The 21486-nt window shown below is 59.3% G+C and overlaps 1 protein-coding gene across 12 annotated transcripts in view; it reads left to right on the forward strand.

Moving 5' to 3' along the window:
- Positions 1 to 21486, forward strand: part of MACF1 (microtubule actin crosslinking factor 1) — a 148542-nt gene that overhangs the window by 17716 nt on the left and 109340 nt on the right. For 10 of the 12 annotated variants that reach the window (XM_069803044.1, XM_069803066.1, XM_069803047.1 and 7 more), the window contains exon 2: positions 20268 to 20329. In XM_069803044.1, coding sequence (XP_069659145.1) covers positions 20268 to 20329 — 62 coding nt within the window. Of the gene's footprint in view, positions 1 to 13270; positions 13662 to 17224; positions 18358 to 20267; positions 20330 to 21486 lie in introns of those variants that run through there. The other 2 variants (XM_069803054.1, XM_069803056.1) reach the window with 2 other exon arrangements.

Raw genomic sequence — 21486 nt, forward strand, 5'->3', positions numbered from 1 at the left:
GGGGGGCTGCAGCAGGGGGGGCACCTCGCCACCTGCCCCTGTTTCCCCCTCGGAGCTCCCAGAGTGATTTTTGGCTCCCCGGTTCCCAGGCAAACAGCTGTCGGGGGCACAAGCGGCAACTGGCCCATGGGGTTTGCTCTGCTCGTGAAGGAAAGTGATATCCCCGGTGCACGTCTGTGCCCGGAGAGGTGTCCGTCTGTCCGCAGAGCTGTGGAGGAGCGGGGGCCCTGTGCCCCCCGTCCCAGGGTGGCTTGGATGAGCAGACGGGTTTTATTAATGTTTTTGTGGATAACGTGGGGCATTGCCATGGGATGCTGTTTGCTTAGGGGATGGGTGGATCTGCTCCCCCAGCGCGCGATGAAGGAGCCGGGGATTCGCGTGCCGGTACCTGTGGACAAAGGGAATCTCTTCGCCCTGCCGAGATGTGGGGAGCTGCCACCCCTGGTTTCTGCGGGAGAGTGATTTGGCTCCTGCAGCACATCCTTGCTCTGGTTTCTCTCTTCTCCCTCTGGCAAAGCTGGGTGTGCCAGGACGGCTCTGCTGGGAGGTGCCGGCCGTGCCGAAGCCTAGGCGGGCAGATCCTGCGCCGTGCGGTGGGTCTTGCTCAATCTGCTGGGATCTTTCCGGAGAGGCATTAGGGTGATAAAGGGAAAGCGAGATCTGCCTCCATGACAAGCACATTTCAACACCGCTGCTGATATTATTATTATTTATTTGATTTGACAGAAGTCCTGGGACGTGCCCGGTGGACGCCTGTCCTGCCGAAGGGCAGCAATGAGCAGGGTGGGCGTTCGGATCCCCTCGGATCATGCTGGGCTGGTTCCTGCTGCCAGAAATGCCTTTAAAACCAGTAAATCTCCTTTTCAGCTCTGAAAGCGCCTTGCTGCTGGTGCAGGGTGAGCACGTGGTGAGCACTGGGGGCAAAGGCAGGAGGGATCCGACCCCCACCTGCTCCTGGGTCTCACCTGGCCCTTTTTTTCCATCACTTTAAGGCACTTTTCTGGTGGCTTCTCCCAGGCTGGTGGCCTGCTGTCAGAGTCACCAGGGTGGCTTTTCCCATGAGGACAGGGACCCTGCGCTCTGCCCACTGACTGCGTTTTCCCCATCTTCTGCCTGCCAGTCTTAAAGCCTGTTGGGTTTTTTTTCCTTCCCCTCCCAATTCCCTCGAACGTGCTCCTTGCTGGAAATATCCCCAGGACATACAATCCCTGAAACCTCCGGCGTGGAGCTGGGGAGGGGTAAGGGATGCCGGGAGCCCTGATGGTGCGGGGCACTAGCTGTTAGTGCTGGGCTCATTTGCACAAAAGGGGGGTGGCCTCGGCCATGGGAGGTTTTAATGTGCTTCATCAAATAAGGAAACGCGAGGGCTGTGCCGCAGCCGGAGCTGGTGGTCAAAGGGCGACGGCAGCGAGGCCGGTGGGGCTGCTGAGCCGGTGACGGCGGCTGGGGCTCGCAGGCGCCCTGATGCTGCCCAGCTGAGGAGCGCGGTGGGCTCGGCTAGAAAATGAACTTGGAGAAGTACAAGAAGTTCCTGGATGGACTTGGCACACTGAAAGGTATTTTTTTTTTTTTTTTTTTTTTTTACCCTCCACGGTGTGGATGTGCAGCATGGAGAGAGGCTGAGCCGCTCCGGCATCGCCTCCTCCGAGGGCTCCAGCAGAGTCCGACCATCTGCCATCGATCGCCGATTGAGGCAAATCGAGTACCCCTGGGACATTGAGGAGTCGCTGGCTTCCCATGGAGGCAGGCGGGAGGGGTGGTGCTTTCCATGGCTCCGCTTCACTTCCCTCTTTTGTCTTTTATTTGGATTTCAAGCAGTGTGTCTGGGCACAAAGCGAGCGCTGGGGCGGCAGCTAACACAGCCCCATAAGTAACACAGGGAGGCAGGGGAAGCTGATTTGCTAATAACAACTGGAAAAGAAGTTGAGCTCAAAATCCTGCCAAAGGGAGAGGAGCTGGCTGCTGCTCCCGTGGGTCAGGGGTTGATCCGGCTTCGGCGAGGGTGTTTTCGCCTGTGTGGGTCCCACCAGCCGTGGGTGCACGGTGGCACCTGGGTGCAGATCGGTGCCTCCTCCCCGCCCCCCCCCTTCTTTCCAAAAGTCTTTCCCGATACTCTGCCTTCTCCCATCTCGCAGGCTGTCCCTGGAGAGCCAGCTGCGACATCCAATCGTGCTGGGCTGGCCCCTGGCAGGTGGCTGGAGGCCGGCGGCCACTGTCCTCGCCGCAGCAGGCAGCGAGCCCGGGCTACGGGCACGGGGCAGCGGGAGAGCAGCTCGGTTTACCTGGTGCTCCGGCTACAGCAGGAGGGGATGCTTTCCTTGCTTTTTTCCCCCTCTTTCTTTATTTTTTTTTTTTCCCCTCCCTGCTGTCAGAGGAGCTTTTTGCTCTGGGACTCATAGCCAGCCTCATCCTTCTGCAGCCAGCTATTGGGATTTGCCTCCTAGAAGGAAGGCGGAGAGGAAAGCAGAAGGCACCCGGGATGCCATCGCCTGTCATCTAATAAGTCTTATTGACTCGCCCCTTTTTACGGCGCTGCCTCGGCACGGCTGGGCTTCACCAGCTGATCCCGCTGTATAACAAAGGTGAATCAATTCAGTGTTTAATTTTGCAGGGAGCCAAGGGAGTTGTCACCCAGCGGGCTGGCAGCCTCCCCACCCTCCCGTGCCGCTGCCGAGGCTGACGCAAAGGGTTAATCCCGCAGCTCTGTGGCTGACAGCTGCCTTGAGTTATCGTGTCCGGGAGTAATATAATTCACTTTCTTATGCTGGCGCGGTGTCCATCATAAATTTTTCCTGAGCCTCGCTGCAGCTGGCACTGGGAATCAATGTAAAAGGAGCCCGGAGTTGCCGTGTGCCGGCTGGGTGTGCCGTGCTCCGCCGGGGATGGTGGCCGGCTCCGTCCCGTGGTTGTGCTTGTCCCCCTATCTGCAACCCCTCAGCAGCTGGAGCACAAATGGGTACTGGGCTTGGGTACCAGTGACCCCACTCTGCGTTTTGGGGCCACTGCTAAAGCACCCGTGCTTGTGCGGGAGGTTCTGGGCCCTGTCTCCAGCTGCAGCTTGGCAAATTCCCCTCCTGCCTGCGAGAACGAGGTGCGAGGAGCCGAGATGACATTATTAATAGCGTTTACAAGGTGACTGGTTGCAGGAGCTGATCTGGCAGCCTTCCCTCCTCCAGGTGCTGCCCAGAGTCCTGTCGGGAACGCTGGCTGCCTGCGCTGCCTCCTGCATCCCGGCTCGTGGCACTTTCTCCCTCCGTTCTTGTAAGCCTGTAACGGGAACGTGAAAACAAGTGTGGCAAGTCCCCAGGAAGCCAAATCTGCAGGTTTTGGTCTGTTTTGCTGCCTCTAGCCTGAGCGATGCTGACTCGCTGGCTGTCACCAGCCCTGTTTACCGCAGCCCTTTGTGGCTTTAATTCAGAAAGCGGTGCAGGCAGGGAGATGGAGGAGGAAACCGTGTCGTGGGCAGGGGAGGCAGGGAAGAGGCAGAGGATGCTCGGGGGAGGCAAGATGGCTCTTTGAGCCAGCGCAACCACCCCTTTTGCACTGCTGGGATGCTTCCCTGTGCATCCAAGTGCAGAAGGGGTGCCCGCCTTTGCAGGCGGTTATGGTTAGCTCTGCCATGCCCACTGGCACGGAGACAGCTGTGCCATGCATCTCGTGGTTGCGGTTTGGCATTTGCCGTGTATCTAAGTGTGCTCTTCAGCGCTAAAAGCAGCCCCAGCCAGCCTGCCCTTGAGCTGCGGGGCTGGACAAAGCTGGAGGAAAAGAAGGTTTTATTGCTGGAGAGGTTTCTTTTCCCTTCTCCCCCCCTCATCTCTATTCATCTCCCCAGGGAGGTGGAGACAGCAAGCGGATATTGGAGCTGGGAGCATTTCATATGTAAATGTCCGTGTGTGTAAGTCCAGGCCCCTGACCCCCGGCGTGGTGCCAGCATCCATCCTTGTCAGCCCTGCCTGGTCTGGGCGAAGGGCTTGGAGAGCATCCCTGTGCCCACCTGGCTGGAATGGGGCTGGGAGGCCCTGTCGGATCCCCTCACTCCATGCCGGGGACAAAGGATGCTGTTCTGGGACAGACTCTGCCCTAACAACCGCTGCCCCGGTGGGTTTGGGGTCACCCAGCCTTTCCACACAGTCTCCATCTCGGGTTTCCCGGGTCAGCGGTTGTCACAGCCCCGAGGTGACGAGAGCCTTGGACTTGGGTCAGGAAACCCATTTGGTTACAAATTTATCGCTGGGTTAATTTTACCGGTGGCAGGAGGATGGCTGGCTTCACTTTGAGGAGTTTGTTGTTTACCTGGCAGCCAGATAAAATCCAGCATCTTCTTGTCCTTCTCCCGTGCACACTGGCTAATCTCCTGGCTTCATCTGACCTTGTCGCTGCCACGTGTTTTCCCCAGGGGAACAGGGCTCAGATTTTCCCTGTGGCCAGGCAGCCATCAGTCTGTCCATGCTTGTTCCTACCACCTCCGCATCATGCGTGTGCCTGGCTCTGCTGAGTTTCTGCTATTAAAAAAAGAGGATTTTTTTAGGTGTAACCTGCTGACCCTGCTGCCGGAGGGATGCGGGGGATCGGGGCAGGAGCAGCATCGTGCCCTGGCACATTCCTCGGGGTTGGTGCCGGAGCGGTGCCACAGCTCATCCCCGTGCACCGCTGTCGCCGTTTGCTTTCGTCCCATCATGTGATGGCTTCCCCGAGGAGCAGCCCCGGCCGGGGCCGCCCAAGGTGGCCGGGTGCGATAAGAGATCCAGGGCTACCATCTGCCTTGGCCAGTGCGGGCGGAGGCCCCGGTGGGTTTCGGTTCCTCCGGCGTGCGGTTCTCCCAGCCCTGTCTCCCCGTGACGGCGGGGAGGACACGGCCGGTTGCTCCCTGGGCAGGGTGGGCACTTTTCTTCTGGCACGGTCACCCTATGAGGGTGTCCCCTGGGGAGCACAGCCGGCTGGGGGGATTTGGGGGCTGTGCCCTAACTGAGGATCCCCGGCGATTTACAGCTCTCCCACCACAGCTTCGAGGTGCCAGAGAGGGTTTTTGCTCCAGAAAGGTCCAGCTCAGCCCTCCTGAGAGCATCTGATGGGCTTGGGCCACGCTGGTGGGATCCAGCAGATCTGGTGCTGCGCTGGTGCTTGAATGAAGGAGGCAGGGCAATGTTAGCAACTGGATTATTTCATTTGGTTTTTAATGGGGATTAAGTTTCTCTGCGGGAGAGCGAGTCTCTAGGGAACAGAGTTTTCAGGCTCCTGCCTTCCCCTGTTTGGTGTAGTGTTTTGTTTTTTTTTTTTTTAATCCCAAATTCCTCTCTGCTGTTGCACGCCAAGGCCAGCCCAGCCAGGAGCCGATGGCAGCAGCCGGGGATGAAGCATCGCTTCAGAGCACAGCGCAGCCACGAGTAAAGCCCTGGATGAATCCACGGGTGTGATCTCCGGGAGCATTCACGCTCCGGGCAAGCGAGTGTGGAAGGACCAGGGCCACATCCAGATCCCAGGCAGGCGCAGGGTGCTGTGGGGAGGGAGCTCTGGGTGCCCTGCTCCCCAGCCCTGGCTTCCTTGGCACACCAGGACCCCACGTCTTCGGTCGAAGGGCGCTGGGTCCGGCTGGTGGAGCGAGCTGCCACCCCTTCGCCCGCCTCCCGCGCGGCGCTAATCAGGTTTCACACTGCTTAGTTTGGGACATCTAATGAGATCAGGGCTCAAGGTTGCCTGCCTGCCCTCCATTTGCAGAGGAAAATGAGAGAATCAGCTGCTTCCTTCTCTTTGACCTCCATTTCTAAGACGGGGCTTTGCACATCTCCTGTCCCGAGCAGGCTGGGGGGGGTTTGTGGGTCCCCCCAGCTGTCCTCGTGCTTGCAGCACGGTGAGGCCAGTCAAACCCTGGGCTGCTTCGTGGGGCACAACTGGGGGGGTTGAAGGCAGCAAAAAGAAGGGACGCGGCTTCCTACCAGCAGCATGGACCGCACACTTGGGCTGCGGGGTGTGCGTTTGGGCTGCGAGCTCCCCTCGCCTTCTCTCTTGCCATTTTGCATCGCTGTTCGCGGGGTGGGGGGGTCCGGGAGAGCCCGACACCCCCCCGCATGTCGCGAGTTGCTGCGTGGAGCTTGTGCAAACACAGCGCCCAAGCGTGCTCCAGACAAAGCGTAGCCAGTTCCCACTAGCCTAACGTTTTCCTATTTCTCCCGCTGCCAAGCAGCCTTTGGTTGGCGTTGGAATAACAAGCCTCTTTGCGGAGACACCGGGCCTTTTGTTAGCTGGTAGAAAAGGAGTTTTGATGCCGGCGATCCCTCCGCGCCCCCCCTGGCTTTCCTGCTCCCTAAGCTGCTGCTGTGGGAAGGGCAAAGCTTGGCCTCGAGCGGCCGATGACGATCCCACCGCCGTGGCTCCGACCCGGCTCCCCGCGGCCCTCGGCTGGGCTGGGGGGCAGCTGCCACGGGGTCTGGGTCTTCTGAGAGGGGCTGGGGCCTGGGACTTCATTTGGGTGAATTTTCTGGGATTCGGGGTATTATTTACTGGTGCTCAGCTCCTGCGCAGGCGGTAGAAGCGGGTGCAGGATGCGACCAGGGCTTGGGCTGCTCACCGGCATGGGGCTCTGCTGCTCGCCTCTGCCAGGGCTTCCATCAAATCATGTGGTGGGCCTTTTTTTGGTGTGTTTTTGTTTTGTTTTGGTTTTTTTTTTTTTTGCACAGCTTTCTCTCCGCTGAGGTGCCGTCGGGGCGTGCTGGGAATTACGGAGCGGGAGTTTACCCAGCCGTGGAGACAGCGGCTCTGTGGAGGTGTTGTGCGGCGTTGTCCCCGTGGCCGGAGGGGCAGGGAGGGACCTGGAGATGGCATCGCCTTCCTCCTCCTCCCTCAGCCTGGGAAAGATGCCACCTCACCGTGTCAGCACAGGCCCCTGGGAAAGCATGCAGACGTGTGTGTCCTCTTGCACGTGGGCGTGCGAGCAAGCTTTTCTCCCTGCTCAGAGCCGGGATGATGTTGCTCGCTCCCAAAAAGCCGGAGTGTTTTTTTGCTGGGAGACCTTTGCAGTTCCTCCCCCTGGGCATCTTCATCCTCCTCATCTCCAGCACCAGCTTCACCTCCTCCCTTTTACCCGGCAGCTCCCTGTGCATCCAGAGCTGCCCTCGCCACTTGGCCGTCTGCCTCCTGACGTGCAGTTTTTGTCTGTGCTTCGGTACCCAGCCGCTGCCTGTCCCCGTCCCCTGCCCTTTCCTTGCAAGGCGATGCCACCGAGTCAATGCCAGCTCAGTGGGGTTCAGTGCTTTCCCGGATCACGGCGTCATTTAATGAGCAAGCGCGGTACGGCTCCCTGCCAGCGTCCTCGGAGGGGTGACAAACCAGGGGAAGCTTCTGAGAAGTGGGAAGGGATGAAATAACGCCTGAACCGCTGCATCAGCAAAAACCCAACGGCCTCAGCAGTCATCTGGGGAGGCGGGCGGGCAGATTGATGGAGGTTTTTAACACCGGGAAAGAAGCGGTGAGATCACGTTCACCACCTCTTCAGCGTGACGTGCTTGCTTTCGGGCCAAGAGGGAGGGTTCAAAAGCCCGGGCAGTGTTGGAAAGGGTCTGAATAAGACGTGTCTAGGATGGCATTGCATGCACGTGGCTTGGCAAAGCTGCTGGCTGGGTGTGAGGATCTGCTGGGGTCCGTGCTGTGGGAGGGGGGGGGTCTCGGGTCACTTTGGGGGATGCGTGGAGGGGTGGGCACCCTGCCTGTGCTGGGGGCAGCAGGACCGGCAGTGCTGACGGCTATGGGTGCCCCTGGGAAAGGTGCTGAACCTGGAGCACCAAAAAGCAAGGCCCACCAAGGAAAGGAGGCTGGAGATCCGTGCCGGTGCCCTGGGAATGCCGGTTGTTCTTCCTGCAGGGCTGGGTGAACCTCCCCACTGGTGCTGTGAAGGGAAACGGTCTCGTCTTGGGTTATTTCAGAGATTCTTGAGGCCCTGGGTCCTCCTGTTGGCACCGTCCATCCCATCTGAGTCAGTTCCCTTGGATGGCCCCAGTTGGGATGTCACATTCCCATAGACCTCGTAACTACTGGTGTGCTGGGGGATTTCCACTCCTGCCTGGGAGCAAGAGTTAATGCTGAGCCGAGCTGCTGGGGAATGATTAAGCCGTGAGCAGGTGGTAGTCCAGCTCAGCTGTTTGCTTTGCACAATGAAAACTGGCAGGAATGGTGTTTGCTTCCAGCCTTTCCTCAAACTATCTTATCTCTGCCCTCTGCCTCCATGTCCCAGCAGCAAGGTGATCCTTGGGGTCCTGTCCCACGTCCCCCCACCGCCCCGAAGCATCGCCGGCTGCAGGGCAGTGGCTCTGCTGTGGGAAGGGAAGTTGTCTTTTTTTTTTAAGACATAATTCTTATTTTGGTGCTCAGATGTCTGCTGGAAAGGAGAACGTCTCCGTTCTTATCATCAGCACTTCCTTTCCCTGGTTCCTCGGAGTTCAGATTTTACCGCTGATGGCGACGGGGGGGTCCGAGGCTCCCCCCGTGCAGCCCCCTTCCCTCTTCCCTTGCTTTGCCGCATCCAGCTGACCTTTGGCAGCACGGGCAGCTCCTCTGCTGAGATTTGCAGCACTTGTGCTGCCCTCTTGGTGCAGATGCTGGTCTGGGGAGGGGTCTGGTGCAGAACAGCCCCCAAACCCTGGGCTGGATGGGGCTGCCCTGGTTGTTACCAGTAAGCCCAGCTTGAGTTCCCTGTGCAAGCATGAAGTGTGACGATGGGGCGCTTGGAGCCTCAGCCTTCGCACAGACACTTCTCCTGGGCCAAAGGCCCTGCTTGCCCAAAAACCGATGTTTGGGAGGTTGTTTTTTTCAGGGCCACAAGGAGCGTTGCTGACTGGGAGGTTTCATAGTCCCAATTTTTTCAGACCTTTTGCAACCCCGGAGTTTAGCGGTGATGCCAAGGGACTGGTGTGGGACCCTGCAGACTTGTCCCCAATCCCTCCTGCTGGGGCAGCGGCCGCTCCGGGATGATGAAAGCCAGAACAGAAGGAAATGTTGAACGCAGGGAATGCGCCCGCTCTGCCAGGAGCCGGAGGCGTGCGGGCAGGGCCCGGCATCGGAGCCCGCTGGATGGCAAGGGGATCGGCGGCTCTGCCCGCACACGCACGGGCGGGTGATTCACCGGCAGCAGAAGAGGTTTTTTAGTCGAAGCGGAGGAGCTCGTCCTGCGGGGATGCGCTGGGCAGTGCTGGGAGCCGCGACCTGCCTCGTTCCACCTTGTTTTTAATAGCCCAGATCACAAGAAACGTCATCTTTGTTCTCGCTTTTCTTTCCCATGGCTCCTGGCGCCGCGGGCAGGGTGGAGCGAGCCCCCGCTCCCCGGCAGAGCCTTGCCTGTGCTTGCCGGCAAAAGGGGGTGCGCCGGCACGTGTGGATGCACTCAGCAGCCGGGGATGCGTCTTGCTGAGCTGTCTGTCTGTCCGCGGCCACATTTGCTGCTCTTTATAAGGAGCATGCAATGCCACGGGTTTAGCCAGGCTCTGGAAGAAGCGTCCTGAGGTTTTGGAGGGGGGGAAAAAGCCGTGGTCCAGGGGGAAACGTCAACCTTGGCTCAACGCCGGTGCAGGGTGTGCGTTTGGTTCCCTGGCTCGGGGTTAGGGGTGCAGTGGCTTTGCTCAAGCGCTGGCCCCCACGGAGGCCAGAGCCAAGCCCGGCTCCTCGCCCCGCTTTGGAGCGGAACCTGCCCTTGGGGAGCAGCGGGTGATGCGTGTCTGCGATTTACCTGGGCATCCCTGATCTAAAACCGAGTCTCCTTCCCCTCCTCGGTAATTCTCAGCCGCTGCCGTAAGCGACTGAGATTTGCCCTTAAAGACCCCAGAAAGGAGGAAAAAACAACAGAAAGGGGAAAGCATCGCAGAGGAAGCGTGGGAGGCAACCCGTCTCCTGTACTGCGGTCACGAGTTTGTGTGTGCTCAGCGCTGCTGCTGGACGGGCCCTTTATCCCACTGTGGGGAGCGGGGTGTCCCCTGCCCAGGGTGGGGTGACCCTGCTCCCCATTTGGGGCAGAGAAGCCCCTCTGTAAAACCCCACAGGGTCCCCCAGTGCGCTCACAGCCGCTTCCACATCCAGTGGCGCCTGCTGCAGGCAATGGGAGAGACTTTGGTGGGCTTGGCTGGGGGACACTGGCAACCACCCCAGTCTGCCCTGGGCACAAGGCGGGTCCAGGCAGAGTCCTGGAGAGATGCTTCACCCAGGGACAGTGCTGCCGGGTGCCAGCTCTGGCCGCCATCCCCAGCACCATCCGGCGATGCCTACTCCGGCGTTTCCACAGTGCCACCTGGCTGCCACCTCCCGGGGCTGAGACATATGTCCCTTGGCTGGAGCCCTTGGAGCCTTGGCTGTCTCCTGTGAGGCCACAGCACCCAGAGGACGGAGAAGCATCCCTGCAGCATCGCCCACCCCGATGCCGGGGTGCCTCCGTACCCCAAGCGGTGCCGGGGAAGCACGGGCTGTGCCCGGCTCCCGTTTGCCGCTGCCCGGCAGCTTCCCAAGTCATATAAGGAGATGCCGGAGCCGGCAGCCACCGTGTCGGCTGAGCATTACTCACCGGGGAGGCGCATGGCAGGAGGGGATCGGCCCTAGACACGAAATACTTGGCCGGAGTCAGGGGTGACTCAGCTCTGGGCGAGAGGCAGAGCTGGAGCCGGGGGGGGGGACGACGGGACCGGGGCAGCCCGTGTCCCCAGAGCCATCTCATGGGGTACCCTAAAACCCAGGCAGGGTGCTGAAGGGGGTGCGGGGGTAGCGATGGGGGTAACGCCGTTTTGGGTGATGCACAGGGCTGCAAGATGCTGCGCGGGGCACCTCGTGAAATAGGGGGGTGCGCTGCAAGGTGGGGGACCCCCCCCTGCAGCAACGGCCTCTCCCCTCCCCAAATTCTTGCGCAGGCAGGAGACGCGTGTCCTCTCCCCACCCCTTTCCTTTCCGGGCCGAGGCGACGTTTGAAGCTGAAAAAGCTGCCTTGCAAGGAACTAAAATGAGCTGTTTGTGTTTCGGGTGTGCGGGGTGGTTTCCACGGAATGGGGAGGGGGGGGAAGGAAGGCAGCCTCATGCTGCGGCTGAGCAGGGGGGGGCCGGCAGTTGCATCCGGGGCTGGGCAGCCCCCAGAGCCCCAGCGGGTCACCCCAAAACCCACCATCGGATCCTTGAGCCCCGGGTCTGCCGCCAGCCGGGCTGCAGCCGTTATCGGCTTCCTGCAGCGGCAAGAGGCGGCCGGGTTGGCTTGTGCCGAGCAGGCGCCGGCAAGGGGAGCGTGGAAGGGAAAGGGGGGGACAGCGTTAAACTGAGTGGGATGAAGTGGGGGACCAGCGATGTCCTTGGGGTGTCCTGGTGCAGGGGAGGGATGTATTTATATATATAAATATGTTATTTTTATATATATATGTTTGTATATAGATTAAAAATATATATTTATATATGATTATATATCTTTAAAGAGTTTCTTTTGCCCCGAAGGCTTGTCCGGCTGGAGCAGTTGGCAGTGCTCAGTGCATTTTATCAGCCCCTCTGTGTATACAGCACAGGCTGTGCCCTTCCCCATGGGCACAGCCAGGGCAAAGGGATGGGGAAAACCAGCTCCTGCTTCCCGGAGCCTTTTCCACCGGCACGTCCCAGCCCCATCATCCGCAGCCGTCTGCCTCGTAGGATGCTATTTGCCCCGCTCGGGGTGGACCACGGGCCCGTTTATGGTGGCCTCGTGCCTGCCAGCAGGTCGTTACTCCTGCAGCGCTTCCCCTGCCTTAACAGAAAGCAGATTGCTTTAGATGAAAACTATGCCGGGATATTTTTCATCCGGGCAGGGCTGAAGCTCTGGAAAATATATTGCAACAGCTCTGAGCCCTGGGGTAATTCTCTGTATTTTCTATCATCCATCTCATTAGCCTGAATGGTGTTAGGAGGTTGCGGGTGGTGCAGGTCCCCCATGGAGCGGTGCAACTTTTGGGTCTAATCGGGTTTTGCTCAGTATGGTTTTCTTGGTGGGCCTGGCCAGCTTGTGGCTGTTGGGTTTGGGGAGCTGCTATGGGGTTACAAATATAATTTAAGTCTCTGCTTGCATCTGGGTGACACCCTGGACCTCCATTCCATGCTGCGGAGCCGGTGCTGCCGGATGGCGGCCGGTCCGGCACCGGCCACACGCAAACCTGGGTTCCTGGCTCTCAGCAAAGCCTGAGCTGGGCTGAGGTTTGCCGTCCTCACCTTAACGGCTTTCCCCTTTCCCGTCGAGCACCGGCAGCAGAACAACCCTCTCTTGTCTGAGCCCTTCTGGGAAGGTAAAGGCAAAAAAAAGAGCATTTAATTCTGTACAACTTTCTATCGAAGAGCAAATTTCTTCCCCCAGGAGCTGGTGGGGGGACCCAGCACGTGATGGGCTCTGAAAACAAAACCAGGACTTGTGAGGAGCCTCTCCGCCCGGTTTGCTTGCGGTTACAACGGCAAACGGGCCAGGGGACATAAGACCGTGCCGCAGCAGGGCTTGCCGCTCTCGGTTTCCCAGTGCCGTTTCTGTACCTCCGCTCCCGGAAACGGTTCCGAAAAGAAGCGAAACTCCCACAGTAACGCCTAGCACGGTGCTAACCGTTAGAAAACGGGGTCAGGCTGCAAATTCTCGCTGTGCGTGACACGATGCTGGTGGCGAGCGGGGCACCCGGCTGCAGGAAGGGCTGGGGCGTGGATGAACCTTTGCTTTTTTGCCTTAGAGCATCTTTTTGTGGGTATTTCCCCACGGGCTCTGGGGGTGTCCTGGCAATTCAAACATTTATCTTTAGGCGTCTAGGGAGGGTGAGGGAAACGCACTTGGGGTAGCTGACTCCCAGAAGCCCAAATTTGGTTGCCTTCGCTTTTGCCCCTCCAGCTGGGCAAGCAGACTGGTTGGTGCTGGGTCCAGCCCGGTGTACCGAGCCCCCAGCAGGCAGCTGCCTGCTGCCGTTCGAATGCTACCAAAGCGCTGCCGGCATCTCCCAGCTGCCCCCCGCCCGACCTCGATCCCAGCTGCCCTCGGTGTGTCGGCATCACCGGGCAGTCTGCGGGCAGGGGACACCGGGCTGCCGACTGTCACCCGCTGGGGGGGCCGAGGTTTCGTGCCGCTCCCAAGCCCCCCATGAGGAGCCGGGTGTTGCCGCGATGCCGACGCAGCAGCTGCTCCCACCGATTCCCCCCTTGCCAGAGCCACGGCCGACCTTCCAGCGGGGCTGGGAATGGAAATTGAGGAGATGACGTCTCTCCCCCCCCCCGGAGCGGGGGGGGAGAACGACGAAGTTTGGCTGCGTGAACACCAAGGAAAGATGTTTGAGCCGGCCTGACGCTCGCTTTGTCCCTCTACCCGCCCCCTTCCCGAGTTCCTAAATCTCCCTGGCCCCGTCCTGACGACGCTGGCTGTCCCCAAACCCTGCCAGCTCCGGGGACGTCCCAGGGGCGCAGCCAGCTGGAGGCAGAGGCGCAGGCAGGAAGTTTCGGAAGTTTCTGCAGGCAGCGGCTTGGCCCCCCCCCGGCGATGCTGGGCTCCAGCGGCAGCTTTGGGAGAAAGAAATTTGGAGCCGGGCTCAGGATAGCGGGCTGGGAATAGGAGACGATGCCTCTTTCGGAGAGCTCCTATCTGCCGCCCGCCGCCTTTGTCCTGAGCCACGTCCTGGGCATCGCCGGCGTCCTGTACTGGAGAAGCCGGAGCAGAGAAGGTAGGGATGGCCCCCGCGGTGGGGGGAGAGGCACTAAGATGGCCGGCGTGCCGCCAGCGAGGGTCACGGCTTATTTTCCCTCCCCAAGAGCCGTGGCGACGGCACGGGCAGGGACAGACGTGGCCGGTGGGGAGGAGGGAAGAAGACGCGGCGGTGGGGATCTTCCCGGTGGCCCCGGTCCCCATGGCAGGGTGGGGGGCAGAGGTTTGGGTGCCTAAATTTGGTCTCGCCACCCGTTCCTGGCAGGCGTTGCGGGGAGGGGGGGTGGGAGCGGCGGGGATTTGGGGTGTCTCACTGGGGACGAGGCTGCTTTTTGTCTCAGCACAAGCCTGCGACACGTGGCCGATGTTCTGCCTCCCAGCTCCTGCCCCGGCACGGGCGGGCGTCCCTCCCACCCCTCACCGTGACACCAGCGTCTGGGTTAGCCGCCGACACCGGCAGCGGCAAGACGCGGCCCCGGGAGCTCCTCCTGGCGCTGGCACCGGCTTGCTGAGCAGCTGGGGCTGACCCTGCCTCAGTTTCCCAAAATAGGGTTTGCACGTGACCGCTGCCTGAGGAGGGCGAGGATTCGTTACAGGGATGTGCGATAGCTCCGGGCCCCAGAGGAGGACTCAATAGCTCCTTCTCTGTCCCAACCTCTTCCTCCTGGGATTTGTTTGTTTTGATTCCTCCCTCTTTTTTTCCAGCAGGGCTTGTTCTCGCCTGTGCCTCTGCATGGGGCCTTTTCCCCGCGTCCGTGACCAATTACCCCTTTTATTCCACTTTTTCTGTGCAAAGGAGCGGGACCACAGAGCCTGGGCAGCACTCAGGGACTTTTCCCCAAGTATTGCTTTGGGATACACTTCTTTCTTTCTCCCTCAAAACTACTGGGAGAGGGCTATCGAGACTGAGTTGCACAAATGTGCCGCTGCGCAGAAATGCACCCTGTTACCCACTAAACCCAGCCTTGCTGCAATTCCTCCTGTTGACCCGCCATCCTTCGTCCGCTTAATTATTATCTCGGTGTCCGGGCAGTGTTGTGCAGCGATGTGCTTGGCTCCATTTAGGGACCTCCTGACCACTTCCCAACGGGACTGTCTCCTCCAAGCTCCTTGCCCCCGTACCGTGCCAACTCACTGTTTTGCCCTACAGAAATCCATCCCTTTGGGAAAAAAATCTGGTACAAGCGTTGCAAGAAGCAGCAAGTGTATTCAATATCTGTTTTTTCTTCATCACTCCTTTCCAGTAAAGGTCAGGTAATATCCACCCCACAGGTGCAGCATCCTGGAAGATGAGGGTCATCTCGCAGCAGGTTTTGTTGCCCTGCGATGCTCGCCCAGCTCTGCTGAGCATCTGCCTGGGTCTCCTTTGCATCACCACTTCTCAGGTGTCTCCCTCTTTAAATATCCGAGTGCTGGATAGTTTTCCATTGCAGGTATCTTTTGTACATTCTTCCAGGCTGAATCAGGCACCGTTTCCTCTCCCTGTTTCAAAAGGCTCTGTAAATCCTCCCTGGTCGGCTCTGTTGTCATGATGGATTATGTCAACCCACAAGTTGGCAGCCAGCACATTTTAAATACCTCGTGCTCCTGAGCCAGACAGGTTTTTTGCATATCCCCCATCTTAAAAGTACCACATTAAAAAAAAAAAAAGTGCATTCCCATTCTTTGCTTGCCTTGAAGGAGTACAAAGTGAAAACGATGGGTTTCAATGCTTTAAAAATTTGTTTCTAAGCATTTATACGTAACAAAACCCTCCTTCACCCCAAGGCTGGCTCTTGCTGTTTAATGCACAGAACTACTTTCGCGCTGAGCGTGGGCTCGGAGATATCCCCAAGATCTCCGCGAGCTTGTCCAGCGCAGGACCCTGTCCGACACCTCCCGTATTCCTTTGGCTTTACCAGGAATTAATGAGCAGGAGCAGAAAGCTTGGGAGCCGATTCCAGCCTTTATTCCAGGAGGCTGAAGGAGCTGGTGGGGGACACTGAACCCCCCAGGCTCCCTCCCAAGGATGGCAAAGGGCCATCCTGGGGGAGCATGGGAGAGCCCAGTCCCAGTCCCGGGCGCTGGTGGGACTGGGACTGGGCTCTCGCAGCAGCAGCCGGAGGCAGGAGAAGGTGAACGATGATGGAGTCTGACAGGGAGCAAGGCCAGCAATGATGGAGGAGAGAGAGATCCTGGGGGGGGGAGCGGCAGCTCCCAGCTGGGCGTGTTGGGAGCTGCTGGGGACAGGCAGGCTGCCAGGACAGAGGCTGCTGCAGGCAAACGGAGGGGGGGAAAATGTCTGTGCGGGGTGTTGTGGTGGTGGTGGGAGGGTGTCTGGCACCCGGCGCCTGTGGGAGCCCTCCCCGTGATGATGGCCAGTGCCTGGGGGGGCCCCAGGGTCCGGCGAGACGGGGAGTGGGAGTTTTTCTTCCCACGCTCAGCTGATGCCCCAGGTTTTGGGGTGCTGGAAACCAGCTGTGGGGCAGGATGGTTTTTGCCGTTCCCTCTCGCTAGCTGGGTTCACCTGGGGGACTGACAGCAGTGGGAGAACCTCAAAACCCACCTTCCCCTTGTGCAACCGTTTCTGCTCCTTGGTCCCTGCTGCTTCTGGCCGCTCTGCGGAGGATTCGCGCTGCCGGAGCGGAGAGCGCACGGTGCCCTGGTGCCTTTGGGATCCCTGTTTCTGGGAATGCGGTGGGCTGCGCTCTGATGTGCCATGGTGGGAGAGGAGGTGGGGAGGGAATTAAAGAGCATGCGTGGTCCTGCAGAGGTTTGGGCCTGAGATGCGGGCAGCTGAGCCCTGCTCCTTGCTTGCACTGGGGAGCAGCTGGGGCAGGTCTTGGAGCATTCCTGGGCTGTCCCGCAGTGGCCCCTGCGCCCCGGGACTGGGCTCAGGGATGGAGACAGGGATGGCATGGCTGTGGCTCAGCTGGGCTCAGGCTGGGTTCTCGCCTGGCTCATCCAGGTTTTCATCTCTGCGAGCCTGACCTGTCTTGGGAAAGCAGCAACATGAAAGCGCTTCGCAGCTGGAAGCATCCGTGCGGCTCCAATAGCATCGGCAGCGCTGGTGTCGAATGGTTGTGTGGCGCGCAGGCATTGTTCAGTTAAGGAGTCTGTTTTTTCACTGGTGCTGCTGGCAGCAGGGTCTCCGTTCTCCGACGATGTTCCCTGCATCACCGCCACCAGCCTTTGTTCCGTGTCCTGTGTGCGAGAGGACCCGAGGCTCCGCAGTCGGCCTCTCCTGCCCTCGCCTGCCGCTGGTTTGTCTTCGGAGCGGTGCAGATTTCCTTTAGCCGCTGTAACCTTCCCTCTGGCCGTGCCCTGCCTGCCTGCTTCCCCGGGTCATCCCTGTTTGCTGTCCCTGGTTCTCGGTGGCTGGGGCCACTGCCCCCCTGCTAGACAGGGGAGAGGACAAGCATGGGGGGGTTGCAACAAGTTGCTTATCAGGGTGACTCTGGAAAAGATTAGCCAGGGAGAGATAAGCTTGCAATGCCTTAATATTGTTAGTAAGCAGTAACGGGGCATTATTATTAGCTCAGATGATAGCGCGGGTGCGGGGTGGGGAGGTGTAATCTGGTTAGAGCCCAGGAGCCACCCAAACGTGGTGAGATGGGGCCAAAAAAAAGGAGGAAAACCCCCTATTTCTGCAGGAGATGGGAAGAGGGAGAGCATGCCAAGGAGCCGCTGGCCTGCGGGCACCCTCCCCGGATCCGGTGCCTTGCTGCAGACTTTCCGTGTGGGACTCGGTGACGTGCCCCCGTCCCCGTGTGCTCCCTGCCGATGCTCGGGAACGTGTTCCCACCTTTCCCCGGCAGAAGCCCAGCTCCTCTCGCCCTCCTGGCCGGAGCAGCAGGGCTCCTGCCGGCAGAAGGTCTGCAGAGGGATTATATTTAGAAGAAAAGGAAGAGAGGTGGTGATAAGGAGGCCCCCGTTATCTCCCCGCGTGCCGAGCGGGGTTGCAGCAGGGTCCTGGCTCCGGCACTTCGGACCTGGGAAATGATTTGGGAAGAAGCTGCGGGCGAGCAGGCGGGAGCAGGGAGAACAGCCCAGCATTGTCCCTCCCGTCCCCAGTGCAATTAACTGGAAAACAAGACGAGGAAAAACAAGCCAAGAGCCTGCCAGCGGGGCAGTGCCCAGCTCTGCGGGGTGAACCTCCGTCCGCACCCCCAGCCCGCCGGCTCGCTGCCGCCAGGAGCTGCACCGCGCTCCCCGCCGCGCTCTGCACCGACTCGTGCTCGCTTGCAGAAGGGAGCAGCTCTCCCCTTCTTCACCGGCAGCTTTCCGAGCAGCTTTGCCGGCCATCGGGACCGCGGGACGGCGAGGATTTTGCTGGCACAGAGCTGCCGCGCCGGCGGCACCCTGGACTGGGAGCACCCGGAGGAGCGTGAGGAGCGAGGGAAAGGCGGGCGAAGCAGCCGTTGGCGTCGCGGCGGGGTTTGCGGTGATGTCCCGGAGGAGGAACGGTTGGTGCCCGTGCCGGGGGCAGCGGGTATAGGAAGTGTTTGCGGTGGGAGGAGCCGCGGCCGAGAAGTCACCCACCGGCACCCATTGGGGCCAAGGTCGGCGAGCGGGTGATATCGCCAGAAGACCCTTCCCCAGGAGCCGGGAGGCAGCCACTGCTTTGCTGGGACCCAGCGCTCCCCCATCCAGGGCTCGGGCAATGGAAAAGCGGCATCTCTCCGGGGAGAAGAGGCGGCTGAGCGCCTGCCTGGTGTGCCGGATGTGTTGCATCGGTTAGTACCCGCTGCCTTCTCCTTCCCAGCCTACGGGCAGCCCCCGCCGTGCCGCCGGTGCTGCGTTGCAGCCAGGGGACGGCTCCGGGCTTTATCCGCCCCAAATTAACGGCGGGGTTGGGAAGGGATCCGGCATCACGGCTTCGGGGGAGTTGGGTGCGGGAAAGGTCCCTAAAAGCACATGGGGGTGACGCGGCTTCCTATTGCAGGCGGCGGCCGGCAGTGCCAGGCGGCAGCTCCGTGACTCGGCCGCGTTGTCTCGGGAAGACGTGCCGAGGCTGGAGTCTGGCGGGGTGGGGAGCGAGGGTGGCCGTAGTTCAACCGGCGGATGGTTTTTGGCACCTGGTTTACGTTGCCTCGGCTGGGGGACGGAGCAGGACGCAGGGGAGGTGACGTGCCGGCGGTGCGCCGCGTGTTTTACCGCAGTGCTTTCGGGTGGGGGATGCCGGAGGATGGATGTTAGATCGTGCTTTCAAATCTGTGTGGATTGAGATGTGGGGGGGGGGGTCCCGAGGGCCCCCGGGGCTAGAGCTGCCCGGCCAGTGCAGGGACCCTCCCCAGTGATCCCCCACCCCAAGAAGGGGGGACGTGGGGCCATTCGGGCAGGACACGCAGCGTGGCTGGGGAGCCCAGGCTGAAACATGCTGGTTTTCTCCCTTTTCTTGATTTTTGGCTTAAAACCAAAGCAAGGGGTGCTTCTGCCTGGTGGACCACGATGTCAAAGGGGGATGGCTTGGGGTAGCGGGGCTCGTCCTTCCCACTCTATCCCAGGGATCCTCTGAGCTGGACGGGGCAGCTCTCGGGAGCCTGGGACCGCGTGCCGTGAGTTGATACCGAGGCACTCTCTTTCCTCCGAGATGATGTTGCTAAAACCAGGCGATCCCGTCTGGCGCAGGGCTGGCTGCCGAGGTTGCCCTGAGCCTTCCTCGCTGTTCAGGCGTGGGGAGATGGGGGCTGAGCGGGACCCTCCTGCCCCTCGTGGGACCCTCCAGCGGTGTGGCCGCATCTCACGCCCTCTCCTTTCGCCTTGCTTGCCTTTGTTTTTCACATGATATTATTTTTTTGCGCCGAGAACAGGCAGGACAAAGCCTGCCGCCAGCTCCCCCATCCCACGTTGCTGCTTGGAATCACCACAAACCTCCAGTCCCGTCACCCTGTGGGGCTGGTGGCCACCCCTGCTGCTCCCCGGGAACTGGGACCCACTGGGGATGGGACCCACATCATCACCCTATCCCACTGGCATTCGGAGCTCCCAGCGCCTGGCCAGGGCGCCCGCGGCTGAGCTGCGGGACGGAAATAAACATTAAATCCTGACAATCCAATGAACCAAAAATACAGCGACAGAATAAGCTGCTAATTGCACACGCTGCTAGTGCCCGGCAGAGGCCTGGTACGGGACATCTGTGGGGTTTATATAATGCGTTAAAGCCTTCCGGGAGCGGGCAGGGAAGGGGGACACCCTCGTAAAGCTGGGGGGTTTAGGCAAACCCCACCTCCCTCCCTGCATTGCCTCCAGGGAGGATGAGGAGGCATGGGGGTCCTGTCTGGGGGACACACACGTTTTTAGGGTTCAGTTGCCACTGCCAGCTGCAGCTATCCCCATCCCAATCATCCACGCTGCTTTTATTTGAATAACACTGTTCTCCCCCCGCAAAAAGCAGTATGTTTTGTTGTAGCTGTGCGGATGCTCCTACCTCTCTGCCCGAGCGAGACCTCGGAGCCGCGTGAATGGCTCCGTCCCACACTAAACCCCTAAATAAGCAGCCTCTGTTCCCCTGCGTGGGCACAGGAGCCGTCCGGCGATCCTGGCACCGGCAGCGATTCCTCTGTCTCTTCCCCTCATTTCAAAGTCATTTGAGTTTCTGCATGAGAAACACTGACCAAGAGCTGCCTTTGTCTTCTTTTGACAGATGAACGGGACAGAGTCCAAAAGAAAACCTTCACTAAATGGGTCAATAAACACTTGATGAAGGTAAGAGTCACGTATTTTATTATAAAGCCAGTTAAATGACTGCCTGTCTGTCTGTTCTGGCTCAGGGCTGGCAGATGAATGCCTTTTTAATTTTTTTTTTTTTTTTTTTTTTTTTTTTTTTTTTGTCTTGGAGTTTTTGCATTGGATTTGAGTGTTCATATGTGTCTGTACTCAGAGCAGAGACAGTTGCAGTGGAAATGTGCCGGTGCCTTTGGAGGGCACTGTAACATCACCACGCAGCCCTTTTTATTCTGTTTGCCTCCTGAGCACCGGGTCCTTGCTTTAACACGAGGCGTGGGCATCCTCCCGCTGACGAAGGAGGGGATCCTGGCGTGAGGCTGCTCCCCCCTCACACCCCCCTTGCCAGGGCAAAGGGGCTTTTTTGTCTTTCAAAGGATGCTCCTCTGTGGAGAGGAGCCCCAAAGTGTGCAAAGGGAGATGCTTGCAGCTGTAGGTAGCTAAGCAGGATTAACATCACCCCACAAGTTGCCTCCTGCTTTGCTTGATTAATGTCAGGTGTTTTTTAACTCATTCTCCATTTGCAAAAAAAAAAAAGAAAAAAAAGTCATTTGGGCATTAGGCGTTACAGCTGTGTTTTCCTGCCAGCTTTGCAAACTTCTGTGTCAAGCTTTTGGCTACTTTCTAGATCTTACAAAGGAGGGGAAAAAAGAAAAATCTTGAGACTACCTGCTTGAGGCTGTTGTGGGAAAACATCTGGGGATTCCCAGTTGAGTGAAACCTCAGGACAAGGTCTGGGTGTCTGGGGAAGAGCGGGTCCAGAGGCTGCATGCAGTCAGCCAGCTCTTGCCCTGTAGAAATGTCATTTGCTCTCAAATGCAAGCTAGGTGCCGTGTTTTGGGAGATGCTGGAAGGTAGCGTAAGCAATTAAACCACCGCTTCAGGACTGAGCTACCCTTTCTGCGGAGGTCTGCATGCAATTGTACAGGATTGCCTCAAGTACGGATGGTTTAACAGTTTGATTTCGTGCGTAAAATTGGCAGCGGCTTCTGCCAGGTCATTTGGGAAATGGGAAGCTGCTTTCCTTAGCGATGATTCTGGAATAACCATTTTAAATGGACGCGGCTTGGAGGGAGATGTCTGCTTGCAGATGCCACTGCCTTCCTGCTGCGCTCTTGCAACCAGCGGGAGAGCGCAGG

The sequence above is a fragment of the Haliaeetus albicilla genome, chromosome 16 (genome assembly GCF_947461875.1).
Source record: "Haliaeetus albicilla chromosome 16, bHalAlb1.1, whole genome shotgun sequence".
Lineage (NCBI taxonomy): Eukaryota > Metazoa > Chordata > Aves > Accipitriformes > Accipitridae > Haliaeetus > Haliaeetus albicilla.